The sequence below is a fragment of the Pleurodeles waltl genome, chromosome 3_1 (assembly GCF_031143425.1).
Source record: "Pleurodeles waltl isolate 20211129_DDA chromosome 3_1, aPleWal1.hap1.20221129, whole genome shotgun sequence".
Lineage (NCBI taxonomy): Eukaryota > Metazoa > Chordata > Amphibia > Caudata > Salamandridae > Pleurodeles > Pleurodeles waltl.
In genome coordinates this window covers 194,466,957-194,479,626 of record NC_090440.1, presented here as the reverse complement: position 1 = coordinate 194,479,626, position 12,670 = coordinate 194,466,957, and the positions used below count along the sequence as shown (strand labels likewise).

The 12,670-nt window shown below is 44.9% G+C and overlaps 1 protein-coding gene across 7 annotated transcripts in view; it reads left to right on the top strand.

Annotated features, from left to right (window-relative positions):
- Positions 1-12,670, top strand: part of SIN3A (SIN3 transcription regulator family member A) — a 558,946-nt gene that overhangs the window by 176,483 nt on the left and 369,793 nt on the right. For 5 of the 7 annotated variants that reach the window (XM_069222166.1, XM_069222167.1, XM_069222164.1 and 2 more), the window contains 4 exons: positions 474-768; positions 1,713-1,961; positions 2,270-2,422; positions 12,145-12,315. In XM_069222166.1, coding sequence (XP_069078267.1) covers positions 474-768; positions 1,713-1,961; positions 2,270-2,422; positions 12,145-12,315 — 868 coding nt within the window. The remainder of the gene's footprint in view (positions 1-473; positions 769-1,712; positions 1,962-2,269; positions 2,423-12,144; positions 12,316-12,670) is intronic. The other 2 variants (XM_069222171.1, XM_069222169.1) reach the window with 1 other exon arrangement.

Here is a 12,670-nt window from a genome sequence, read left to right as displayed (position 1 = left end):
TTAAATCTAAATAAAGGGAATCTGGCAAGTGGCAGATTTACTGCAAAGGCAACTTCATTGTTCTCTAGTGTGACTATATCTCTGGGAGGAACATGGCTTTTGTGACAGTTGTCTTTCAGTGATAGATTAACTTTTATAAATTAAGATATTATGGAAGCTTCCTGATGTCTTATCTTCAAGGCGGCAGAGTGGCTAAAAAGTAACCAAAATACAGAATTTAATTCTTCAAAAGACCCATCAAGCCATCCAGTCTACCTGTTTCTTGACTGCTTTTGAAACGTATATCTCATTCTTTCTGTATTCACTTGAGCTACCCTTGCTTACTTTGTTTTGTGTTGGGCAATCCCGTGCCTTCTTTTAAGAGATATGAAAAGCAAATGACTAGAGTGGAAATTTGTCTTGGTTTTCCTTGAGTGGCAGTTAATCAGCAAACCTTTATACTCTTTTTTTTTTTTTTTTCCCTTACCTCTCAGCATTGACACACCTGGAGTGATTAGCAGAGTCTCTCAGCTTTTCAAGGGCCATCCAGATCTTATCATGGGCTTCAACACCTTCTTACCTCCTGGCTACAAAATTGAGGTGCAGACCAACGACTTGGTAAATGTGACTACTCCAGGGCAGGTCCACCAGATTTCCACGCATGGCATTCAGCCTCAAGCTCCTCCTCCACCACCACCTCCACCTCCGCCACCACCACAGCCCTCTGCACAATCTACACCAACCCCATCTCAGGCAGCACCGCAGCCTCTTCCTGCCAAAATCAGCAAGGTGAGGAAAGAAAGTAACATTCATGTTCATGGTTGGAAGGCAAAAGGCGTCTAGATCACAGTGCGCAATATGAAGAAAACCGGACTTAAAGGAAAGATTGCCTAAAACAGTGATAGTGAACTATGTCCAGCTCATGTTGATGTATCTAGGGTGGGTGGTGAGAAATTGAAGAATTGATGAAATACTAAGTCCAGTTTACTGGCGGTATCTAATTGGAAGAGGTGGGGAAGGGCAAAGCCTCCTAATTGGGATGCAGGTGTGAGTCAACTAGTAAGAATTGGAACAAGAATTGTAGGAACATGAATGTTGATGGTGGGTTTGGGGTTGGACCATTGGTGTAGTGCCAGGCTGGTGTACCGTGGTCTATGTGTAGTATCAACTTAAAGAAATGGATTTTGTTATCTACTGAAAAAGGAGGGATCTAGAGCAGTCTTACTGGTAGGGTTGTAAAGCCTGCTAATTGAGAATACCAATGACATCTCACTTGGATACAAAGAGATGTGCCAGTTTTATCAATGATTGGGGTACTCAGCTGTATTGAAATGGATCAACGGGTAAGTTATTTAGTTCTGCATTATAAAAGTAGCATGCAGTCACATCAAAAGAAAAAAGCAGCCCTACAACTTCACCAGTTTTACTTCCTCCATCTAGTTCGCAGAGCCATTATCAAATAAACTAATAATGCTGATAGTAAAGTAGTGTGTCGGGCTGTAACTTTTAAAATCCTGCTGTTTAAACTTTGTAGCTATGATTTGTTTGATGTCGCCACAAGTGAATCTCCTGGCAGCTCAGCTCCTTTATCGTGCTGAGCCATGCTGTTTTCTGATTGGTTGTCACCTTTTTTTTAAATGGTTGTCACCTTTTTGAAATTCAATAAATTGATGACCCTTAATCTGTGGTAATTGTGAAGATGATTCAATAGAAGACCTGTTCTTTCTCCCCAGCCTTCGCCATCTCAGGCACATACTCCAACCAGCCAGCAGACACCTCCAGCCCTGCCTTTTCCCTCACCACGCTCTCCTGTGCAGCCACACACACCTGTGCCTGCTTCCCATGGGAACACGCCATCCCTGCAGAACAACCAGCCTGTAGAGTTCAACCATGCCATCAACTATGTTAACAAAATCAAAAACCGCTTTCAGGGTCAACCTGATATTTACAAAGCCTTCCTCGAAATTCTGCACACTTACCAGGTGAGTGGTGAATATGAATGGAATGAGCAAGAGAAGGTTGATAAATCAAGGTGTTGGAATTTGTCCGGCGATCATTGAGTGCTGAGCTTCGAAGCAGTACTTTCTTAAAATGCTCTTTCTCCTCTTTGGTTGTACATGTCTTGTGATGATATTAAACATTTTGTAGCCTTGGCTTGTGTCAAAGCACTAAATAGCATTATGAGGCCAATGCAGAGGGACACACTGTTTACCATTGTGTATGTCTCTCATTTAAGCTTACACATTCTTTTTAACATTTTTTGTTTTTATCTCCCTTTTCTGTGCATTAGAAAGAGCAGCGAAATGCCAAGGAAGCAGGTGGGAACTACACACCAGCCTTAACTGAGCAGGAAGTGTATGCACAAGTGGCCCGGCTTTTCAAGAATCAGGAGGACCTACTCTCAGAGTTTGGACAGTTCTTGCCGGATGCTAATAGCTCAGTAGTGAGTGTTGTGAGTCCTTGGGACTACTCCACACCCTTAACTTTCTAGATGTCTTTGTAGAGCCATAGCAAAGTCTTGTAATTTTCATGAAGTATAGAGAAAAGTTGAAAATGTGCGGTCTTTTACACTGGACTCTGTTTTCGAAGAGTACAAACTAAACTTGTTCTTTGGTTGTAGGAAGTTGGCTCTGTATGCACTATTTCAAAGTAAGGAATAGTATGCACAGAGTCCAAGGGTTCCCCTTAGAGGTAAGATAGTGGCAAAAACAGATAATATTAATGCTCTATTTTGTGGTAGTGTGGTCGAGCAGTAGGCTTATCAAAGGAGTAGCGTTAAGCATTTGTTGTACATACACACAGGCAATAAATGAGGAACACACACTCAGAGACAAATCCAGCCAATAGGTTTTGTTATAGAAAAATATATTTTCTTAGTTTATTTTAAGAACCACAGGTTCAAATTCTACATGTAATATCTCCTTTGAAAGGTATTGCAGGTAAGTACTTCAGGAACTTTAAATCATTACATTAGCATGTATACTTTTTTCATAAAACACAATAAGCTGTTTTAAAAGTGGACACTTAGTGCAATTTTCACAGTTCCTGGGGGAGGTAAGTTTTTGTTAGTTTTCACAGGTAAGTAAGTCACTTACAGGTTTCAGTTTTTGGTCCAAGGTAGCCCACCGTTGGGGGTTCAGAGCAACCCCAAAGTTACCACACCAGCAGCTCAGGGCCGGTCAGGTGCAGAGGTCAAAGAGGTGCCCAAAACGCATAGGCTTCAATGGAGAGAAGGGGGTGCCCCGGTTCCGGTCTGCCAGCAGGTAAGTACCCGCGTCTTCGGAGGGAAGACCAGGGGGTTTTGTAGGGCACCGGGGGGGGGGACACAGGTCAGCACAAAAAGTACACCCTCAGCAGCGCGGGGGCGGCCGGGTGCAGTGTGCAAACACGCGTCGGGTTTCCTTTAGTTTTCAATGAGAGATCAAGGGATCTCTTCAGCGTTTCAGGCAGGCAAGGGGGGGGGCTCCTCGGGGTAGCCACCACCTGGGCAAGGGAGAGGGCCTCCTGGGGGTCACTCCTGCACAGGAGTTCCGTTTCTTTAGGTGCTGGGGGCTGCGGGTGCAGAGTCTTTTCCAGCCGTCGGGAAAGGGAGTTCAGGCAGTCGCGGTCAGGGGGAGCCTCGGGATTCCCTCTGCAGGCGTCGCTGTAGGGGTTCAGGGGGGACAACTTTGGTTACTCAAAAGTCGTAGAGTCGCCGGAGGGTCCTCCCTGAAGCGTTGTTTCTCCACCAGTCGAGTCGGGGTCGCCGGGTGCAGTGTTGCAAGTCTCACGCTTCTGGCGGGGAGTTGCAGGGGTCTTTAAATCTGCTACTTGAAACAAAGTTGCAGTTCTTTTGGAGCAGTGCCGCTGTCCTCGGGAGTTTCTTGGTCTCTTGGAAGTAGAACAGTCCTCTGAGGATTCAGAGGTCGCTGGTCCCGGAGAAAGCGTCGCTGGAGCAGGGTTCTTTAGAAGGCAGGAGACAGGCCGGTAGGACTGGGGCCAAAGCAGTTGGTGTCTTCTTCTGCAGGGGTTTTCAGCTCAGCAGTCTTCTTCTTAGGTAAGTTGCAGGAATCTAAATTCTTAGGTTCAGGGGAGCCCTTAAATACTAAATTTAAGGGCGTGTTTAGGTCTGGGGGTTAGTAGCCAATGGCTACTAGCCCTGAGGGTGGGTACACCCTCTTTGTGCCTCCTCCCAAGGGGAGGGGGTCACATCCCTAATCCTATTGGGGGAATCCTCCATCTGCAAGATGGAGGATTTCTAAAAGTTAGTCGCCTCAGCTCAGGACACCTTAGGGGCTGTCCTGACTGGCCAGTGACTCCTCCTTGTTTTTCTCATTATTTTCTCCGGCCTTGCCGCCAAAAGTGGGGGCCGTGGCCGGAGGGGGCGGGCAACTCCACTAGCTGGAGTGTCCTGCGGTGCTGGCACAAAGGGGTGAGCCTTTGAGGCTCACCGCCAGGTGTGACAGCTCCTGCCTGGGGGAGGTGTTAGCATCTCCACCCAGTGCAGGCTTTGTTACTGGCCTCAGAGTGATAAAGGCACTCTCCCCATGGGGCCAGCAACATGTCTCGGTTGTGGCAGGCTGCTGGAACTAGTCAGCCTACACAGATAGTCGGTTAAGGTTTCAGGGGGCACCTCTAAGGTGCCCTCTGGGGTGTATTTTACAATAAAATGTACACTGGCATCAGTGTGCATTTATTGTGCTGAGAAGTTTGATACCAAACTTCCCAGTTTTCAGTGTAGCCATTATGGTGCTGTGGAGTTCGTGTAAAACAGACTCCCAGACCATATACTCTTATGGCTACCCTGCACTTACAATGTCTAAGGTATTGCTTAGACACTGTAGGGGCACAGTGCTCATGCACTGGTGCCCTCACCTATGGTATAGTGCACCCTGCCTTAGGGCTGTAAGGCCTGCTAGAGGGGTGACTTATCTATACCTGAATAGGCAGTGAGAGGCTGGCATGGCACCCTGAGGGGAGTGCCATGTCGACTTACTCGTTTTGTTCTCACCAGCACACACAAGCTGGCAAGCAGTGTGTCTGTGCTGAGTGAGGGGTCCCCAGGGTGGCATAAGATATGCTGCAGCCCTTAGAGACCTTCCCTGGCATCAGGGCCCTTGGTACCAGGGGTACCAGTTACAAGGGACTTACCTGGATGCCAGGGTGTGCCAATTGTGGAATCAAAAGTACAGGTTAGGGAAAGAACACTGGTGCTGGGGCCTGGTTAGCAGGCCTCAGCACACTTTCAATTCAAAACATAGCATCAGCAAAGGCAAAAAGTCAGGGGGTAACCATGCCAAGGAGGCATTTCCTTACATTGGTTATCATATTATTTGCCTGTTTATTTCCAGTATTAATTTTCCCCAGCTTTATTCATTGCGGTGGAGAAGGTTCACGTACTAGGTGCAAGAGATTCGTCCCGCCCCCCCCATTCTCTTTATAGGTCCTAATGGTGCAAAACTGCATTAGCTGTTAGATTTTCTTCATGTGTACCTCAGGTACAGTTCTTAGAGCTTTATTGGGTCATTTTATCACATAGTAAGATTCCTGGCCTCTTTTCTGATTCATGAAAATATGCAGAGGGTTTCTCCTGTGTCTCAGGCTTTCCTTCTCCTAGTTTTGCTGCTGGTTCTGATTTGAAGTGCAGTACACACAAGGGGTGGATAGAATGCTTGAATCAATCTCAGGCATTGGTTTATTTTTGTTTTTTATAAATCATTTTGTCTTTTAAAAAACATACATAACAAAACAATACAGAGCATTCAAGTGGAATCTGACATTAAAAGTGTGTTTCAACACAGCTGTTCGATAAATAATCATCTTTAGACTCTTAATATCAAAGGAAACCAGTTTGGCCTCATTACCCAGTTTGACTATCTCTCCACGGACCCCAGACCTCAGCATGTTTTGCCACTCATCCCCTCCATTTATACACCATTTTTTCCACAGTAGAACAGTACCCGGTGCTTTAGTACCAGGCCACAATGGGGGGAGAGGTGGAAGAGTCTGTTTGCCAACAACCGACTGTATCTCATTTAGCAATCAAAGATCAAAACCAGCCATTGATCTCTGGCATTTCATGCTAGCCTGTCCTTTTATTATTCCCCTATAATGCCCCCTTGGTTTTCAGTTCTGTGGGAGCGCCAAGGCCTTCCACCAGGGCACTATGTATCATTTGCCAATACCTGTGTGTGAGGTAATGGTTCCAAATCGTGTGATAGAAAGTACCCTCTATCCTAAAGTGTGTACATTCCACACTGCTGGCTCTGCCTTTTTTGCACAGCCTAGAGGGGCTGTAATCCATAGTATAAAAATACTTAAACTATATATCTATAAAATACTTACACTGTATATAAGTCTAAGGTTAGAAGGGATAGCCATTACACATGCTGTCATTTTGGCCTCTTGCTAATCATCTACTTCTAGGTCTTTGTGCCATGCATTTCTGAAATATGTGGGAGGGTCTGAGATGTTTAGTATTGGAGTCCAATAGAGCCTCGAGATTCCTTTACACCCCAGTAGTTCCATAATCAACTTTATTTGATGGGGATTGTAGTTCAGGATGATTTCTAAGTCTCTGGTGTAACTGGCTAGGCTAGAGCATGGCAGAGTTGCCCAGGTTTACAACTGGGACGTGTAGCTGGAAATCTTCCACCAGCTCCTTGATAGGGTTTAATGTGATCAGTAGCCCAGACATGTCCTGAATACGAGATATCTCTTAGAACCCAAGCCTTGAACCCCAACAGCTGTGCGACCTTCTTTTGTCTAGAACTGAACACACAGGTGGTTTTGTTTAATTTGTTTTGTTTTTTCAGTCAGTTGATATGTTTCAGGATGTGTTGCCAACGTAGTGTAGGTATTCTAGTGACCTGGTGTAGCACATGTGAAGGAGCACCTCCATACAGCTGGGCAAAAATCCCTCGTTTTTCAAGGGTTTCTAATTCCACCCTGAACACCGAATTGTATAAGTCATCAAATAGCGAGTCCCGAAAAAGAACCAAGGTCTGGGACTCGCAGTCTACCCTAGTACACAGGTTGAGTTCACTTCTTTTAGGAAAGCTGAGGGCGCTTCCCTGGCCTACAGGTATTTTATGAGCTTGGCCTGCACTTGGGCAAAGAAGTTAGGTGGAACAACAAGAGATAATGTTGTAGGGTATACAAGAATCTAGGAAGTACAATCATCTTGTAAGGTGCTGCCCCATCTGTTATGGAGCACAGCAGAAAAGCCCAAGCTTCCAAGTCTTGCTGCATCAAGGAGTTAATATTTAACTATCAGGTCTTACATTGGTTGTATGTTACCTGGACCCCAGGGTACTGAATGTGTGTTGTGGCCACACAGAGGCAGAAGTTGAAGGTTTGTGCTGAAGTGTTTTCCTGTTATAGGTATGTATGTGGATTTGGGCCAACTAACCTTTAACTCCACAGCATCTTCATATACCTGGAGATTCTTATTCAGTCTTCAAGCGGAGATCTGTGGATGCTGGAGGATGATAAGGAAATCTACACATAATGCTCCTGTTTTCTTGCCCTGCAGGCCTGCAAAACCTTGCCAGTTGGGCATCTTGTTTGCTTTATGGTTAAGGTGAAAAGGAGGGGGGCACCACTGACATCCCTGACGAATATTGTGTTCTGTGGGAGAAAGGGGAGTCCATAGTTATTTTTGCCTTCCGATTAGATCGAGCCGTATACAAATCAGTCTTGGACTTTCTCTGATAGGAACAATCCAGCCCGGGCCGTCAAGCCAGGTCATCTCTTAAATGAAACTCATGCGACCCAACACTGGTTTCTCCCTAGTTGAGGGTTGTGCAAAATGCAAAAGTTTCACATGACCAGGAACTGGTGGCATGGTAGGATAAAGAACACGTCCACTTCGGCTCTGTTGTACTCAGGTGACGTGTGTGAGGGCAAGGGAGGCGGATCAGTCTTCTGGATGGCTGGTGAAAGGTCAGGTGGTGGTTTATGTAGGAGGTTCTGGTGTTGTGAAGGGCTTTGTAGGTGGGAGCCAGCAGTTTAAACTGGCATCTCTTCTGGATGGGAAGCCAGTGGAGGCTTCTGAGGTGGGGGGTGATGCTTGTCCATTTGGGGAGGTCGAGGATGAGTCTGAGGCGTTATGTATGATCTGTAGGCGTTTGAGGAGATGGGTGGTGATTCCGGCATAGAATGCATTTCTATAGGCCAGTCGGCTGGTGATGAGGGCTTGAGTCAGTTTTCCTGGTGCTGGCGGGGAGTCTTACAAAGCATGCAGAGAGTGTGAAAGAAGGAGGAGTCTATTAAGTTTATCTGGAACTTTATGGAGAGGCTGATGTCCAGGGTGGTGCAGAGGATGCATCAGCTTTGTTGATGGTGGTTGGTAAAGGTCTGGGTGAGGAGGGCCACCTTGTGTCATCTCATGGGGAGGTGTTATTTTTGAAGACTTCTGTCTTGCCCGTATTCAGGTTCAGGCAGTTGGATTTCATTCAGTTTCATCCAGTTGGCCACGCTGGTATTGCATTCTGGCAGTTCTCTGGTGGTTGCAGAGTCTTCAGTGAGAGGATGAGTGGGGTGTTGTCAGCGTATGAGATGATGTTGAGTCCGTGGGTGCGGGCAATGTCAGCCAGTGGTGTTATGTAGGTGTTGAGGGTGGGGCTGAGGTAGGATCCTTGGAGGACTCCGCAGATGATGCTCTTAGGTTCGGAGGGGAAGGGCGGTAGGTTGATTTCTTTTGTGTGTGTACTGTGAGAAAGGATGGGGATCCACTTGAACGTATTTCCTCTGATGCGTTACAAAATCTTCACCCAGTGTGTTCACAAAATGTTTGGCCACCATGGCAGCACACCTAACGAGAAAGGGAATCCACGTCTACCCCTATCTGGAAAAAATTGTACCAGCAGTGCATTGACAACGCAACAATATCATGTCCCACGCTGAACAAACTCATCTTCACCATCATCCTGTAAATGTAATCCAAATTACCTGTAAAAGAAAATATCTATCTAGTAGTCAAACTAGACTCGGAAGACAAGAGAGCCTTCCGTTTAGAGAAAAGGGTTCAAGCAATGTCATAAGAAGTTTCCTACTACAGAAGGGGCAAACTCGGACAGTGGGGAAACTTATGGGCATGATGGCATCCTGTATTTACCACTTTACCAGTCATACCAAATGCCAGTCTCCACATGTGACTGGTCCAGGAGTGGCTGCAGAAACACTAGTCACAGGCAGTCTGGAGTTGGGAAGATCTAATGTTGGTTTCAGAAAGAGTGCACAAGGAAATACAATGTTAGGACAGCAAGAACATCAAAATAGGCAGATGTGTCAGACAACCACCTCCCACGGTCTCCATCACAATAGGTGCATTACACAGTGGTGTGGGACAGCAAATGAACTCCTAGAGCTCAAGACGTTGTTAGTAGCCCTAAAAGCCTTCCAGTCACGGCTGAGAGTGCAGGTATTCCTAATAGAAACATACAGCACCAGAACAATGTTTTTCCTTAACAAACATCTGGGTTAGCTGGGTTCCAGATCACACGTGCTATCAATATTAGCAGAGGGTGTATGGATATAAGCACTACAGAGGAACATTACAGTAGTGGCAACCACTTACTTGGAGTGGAAAACATAGAATCAGACAAACTAAACAGCAATACAGCATCTTCCATGAATGGGAATCAAACGCGCAAATGCTACACCAGTTCTTCAGAAGATGGGGAATTCCACACATGGACCTGTTTGCAATAGAACAAAGCACAAAATGGCAGTACTTCATGTCCAGCTACCAAAGCCACCGGTCGCTGGGAAGTGTGCTAACACTAAAATGGCCAGGGAGATTTGCAAACTCCTTTCCACCATTAGCCAAGTACAAAGATGCGACTATGATCCACATCATACCACGATGGGCCACACATAGTTCTCCGACCAAGTGGCGGTGGCTTGAGGAAATGTGATTCCACTGCAGACAGGATATTCTAACCATGCAACAAGCAAGGTGTTTACCCAGAATACAAAACATTCAGCTTAGCAACTTGGCTCCTGAACAGAATTTGTACATCTCATGCTGCCCAAAGGAACCATGGAGGTTCGTAAGAAGACAGTCGACACAGAGGATCTACAAAAAAAAAAAAAAACATAGATTTAGAAAATAGTGAACGAAACGCGATGTACGCACACACTGGGATAGAGGACTTCATAGTCCTAAAATACCACACTCACCTACTGGACGAGGGGCTCTTCTACGCAGTGCTAAATGTACACCTGGCATGTAGCGTACACAAGAGGTGTCATAGGAAGTAGTGTCATCGAAACACCAGTACTGAGAAGGTTCCCCAATGGGGAAAAAAGACTGGCACCACTCAGCGCGGCAACCATATAGATCCTCCACCTGATTCTCGTGCAGCTGATGAAGCCACCCTTTGAACCCATACATAGAGCAGGACTCCAATGCCTCACCTGACGGGCCTTCCTGGTAGTCGTATCACTGTGCAAATTTAGGGAACTCCAGGCACTAACATTGAAGGAATCTTACATCCAAGTACACAAGAACAGAATAATAAGACTTAATACCTGGGTCCTACCAAAGGTGGTAGCACACTTTGCTGTAAATAAAGCAATACACCGCCTGGAGTTCTTCCACGCTACTTTTTAAGCAGAGCATGCCTTGTGCATGCTGAACGTCACAAGGCTGTGATTTACTACATAGAGGAAGCAAAATCACTAAAGAAGACCAGTCAGTTCTTTGTCACTTTCTCCCTGGTGTCTTATTGGGGGGGTCGCCTGCGACTAAGGCAACCATAGCAAGGTGGATATTTTCGACAAAACAAAGATGCCACATGATAGCAGTTGTAGAAATGGCGAAGGGCACTCTTCAATAGGAAGAATCGGGCAGCACTGGCCTTTATAGCTAATCTATTGATCAGCAACATATGTATGGCTGCCATTTTGTCCTCAGTACACACCTTTACTAAACATTACTGTGTCGACAAAAAGGAACCGAAACCACTGTGCGGAAATTTGCAGCAAGAGCAGGGACTGTAAGTCAAATTTGATGGAAGCTGCAAACATAGGAATGCCGGAGAAAATAATCTGAAGATGGCGACCACACAGTGGTGCTTCCTGGGCGTACTTTTGACTTCTTCAGGAAGAGACACCGCACCAAATGGTAGACGATCCTTTAAAAAATAAAAAACAAAAAAACAAAAAAAAACTAATAAACCCGGACCTATCCACCATATTGCGGAATATTGCATAGTATATTAAACCAGAAAGTCTTCATGCTGCACAACTAACTACTTCCAGCGATACATAACTATTTTGTTTCTTGTCACCTTCTTATCGAAGTCAGTTTTAAATAAAATGAAAACTGGAATTTTTGTTTAAGAAAATAAACAGAATTGGCCGATATAGCCTTGACAGGCTGTCCAATTATTTTTTGACAAATCGGCTTTTCTGAGGAGAATTTCATATATTAATAGCCAGCCCATTGACAAGGTATTTTCTTGCTAATGTTTTCAGTGGAGATTCCCCTGAAATAGAGCTAGAGTTACAGGTAAACTAATTTTTCTAAAATTTATATTTTGTTGCACTTCCTTACTACAAGAAGTTGATGTATTTTTGCCTCTCTATTCTATTGTTTCTTTGAGATCTATACTTTTTCCAGTGCTTCAGAATGCTAGTATGCCAATTAATGACTTTATATGCTAGTAAATATTTCACATCTGACAATTATTATATAGAATCTGAACATAATAATATGGAATGGGCAGTGAAGTTGCAGTATTCACCAGACTAGTTTTATATTTGACATTTAATATGTTATTTCATTGATGAATACACTTCAGCACTTAAAATCTCTTGCAGCTAGTTTGGGCATAAGGCACATTATATTTGTAGTAGAGCAAGCTCCGGTACCTTAGAAGGAAACTTGTGTGAAGGAGGTTAGAGTCCAGATAACTTATGCCTCTTTGCTTATTGCACAGTAATGGAATGGTGATGCAGTTAATTGAATCACAAATAATTAGTTTTTCTGGAATTAACATTACTACTAATCTGTAGTCTCTTAGCCACTTGCAGGTGGCATGAAAGGGGCAGATTATAGGAGAAGCAATAGACTTATTTCACCCATTACTTCAGAACACTCCAGTGATGTCTTCCTGTATTACTTTGGCAATGTTAAGAAGCTGAGATCTCTAATTGTAGTTCTTATTCCTTCTCTTGTTCGTTAACAAGCTGCTTAGTAAGACCACTGCAGAGAAAGTGGAGTCGGTCAGAAATGACCATGGTGGCACTGTGAAGAAGCCCCAGTTAAACAACAAGCAGCAAAGGCCCAGTCAGAATGGCTGCCAGATCCGACGGCACTCTGGGTCAGGTATCACCCCTCCAGTTAAGGTAAGTGGCATTGATTACTGGATACTGCTCTTGTACGGGTAAAGTGAATGGTCCATAATGTGGTGGCAACTTCATTATCAGTTCAAGTCTTTTGATCTAAAACATATCTTTGAATTGTGCTTGTTAGCAGTCTTCCTAGACAGTGGGGAATAGTGAAAGATTCAAGCGGGTTGGGGGTAAGTTAGTGTCTCCTGCATGTGTATCCTGCTTACATTTGTAGGCTTTGTTTTGCCATCTAACGGGGTCTATGCTTGCAATTGCTTATAGCAACTCTCTTTGGACTACAGAGTGGGCTTCCTGATTGTGTGTGTTTTATATTCCAAGGTCCTAGAAGAGCTAGTGCTCATACAGTTGT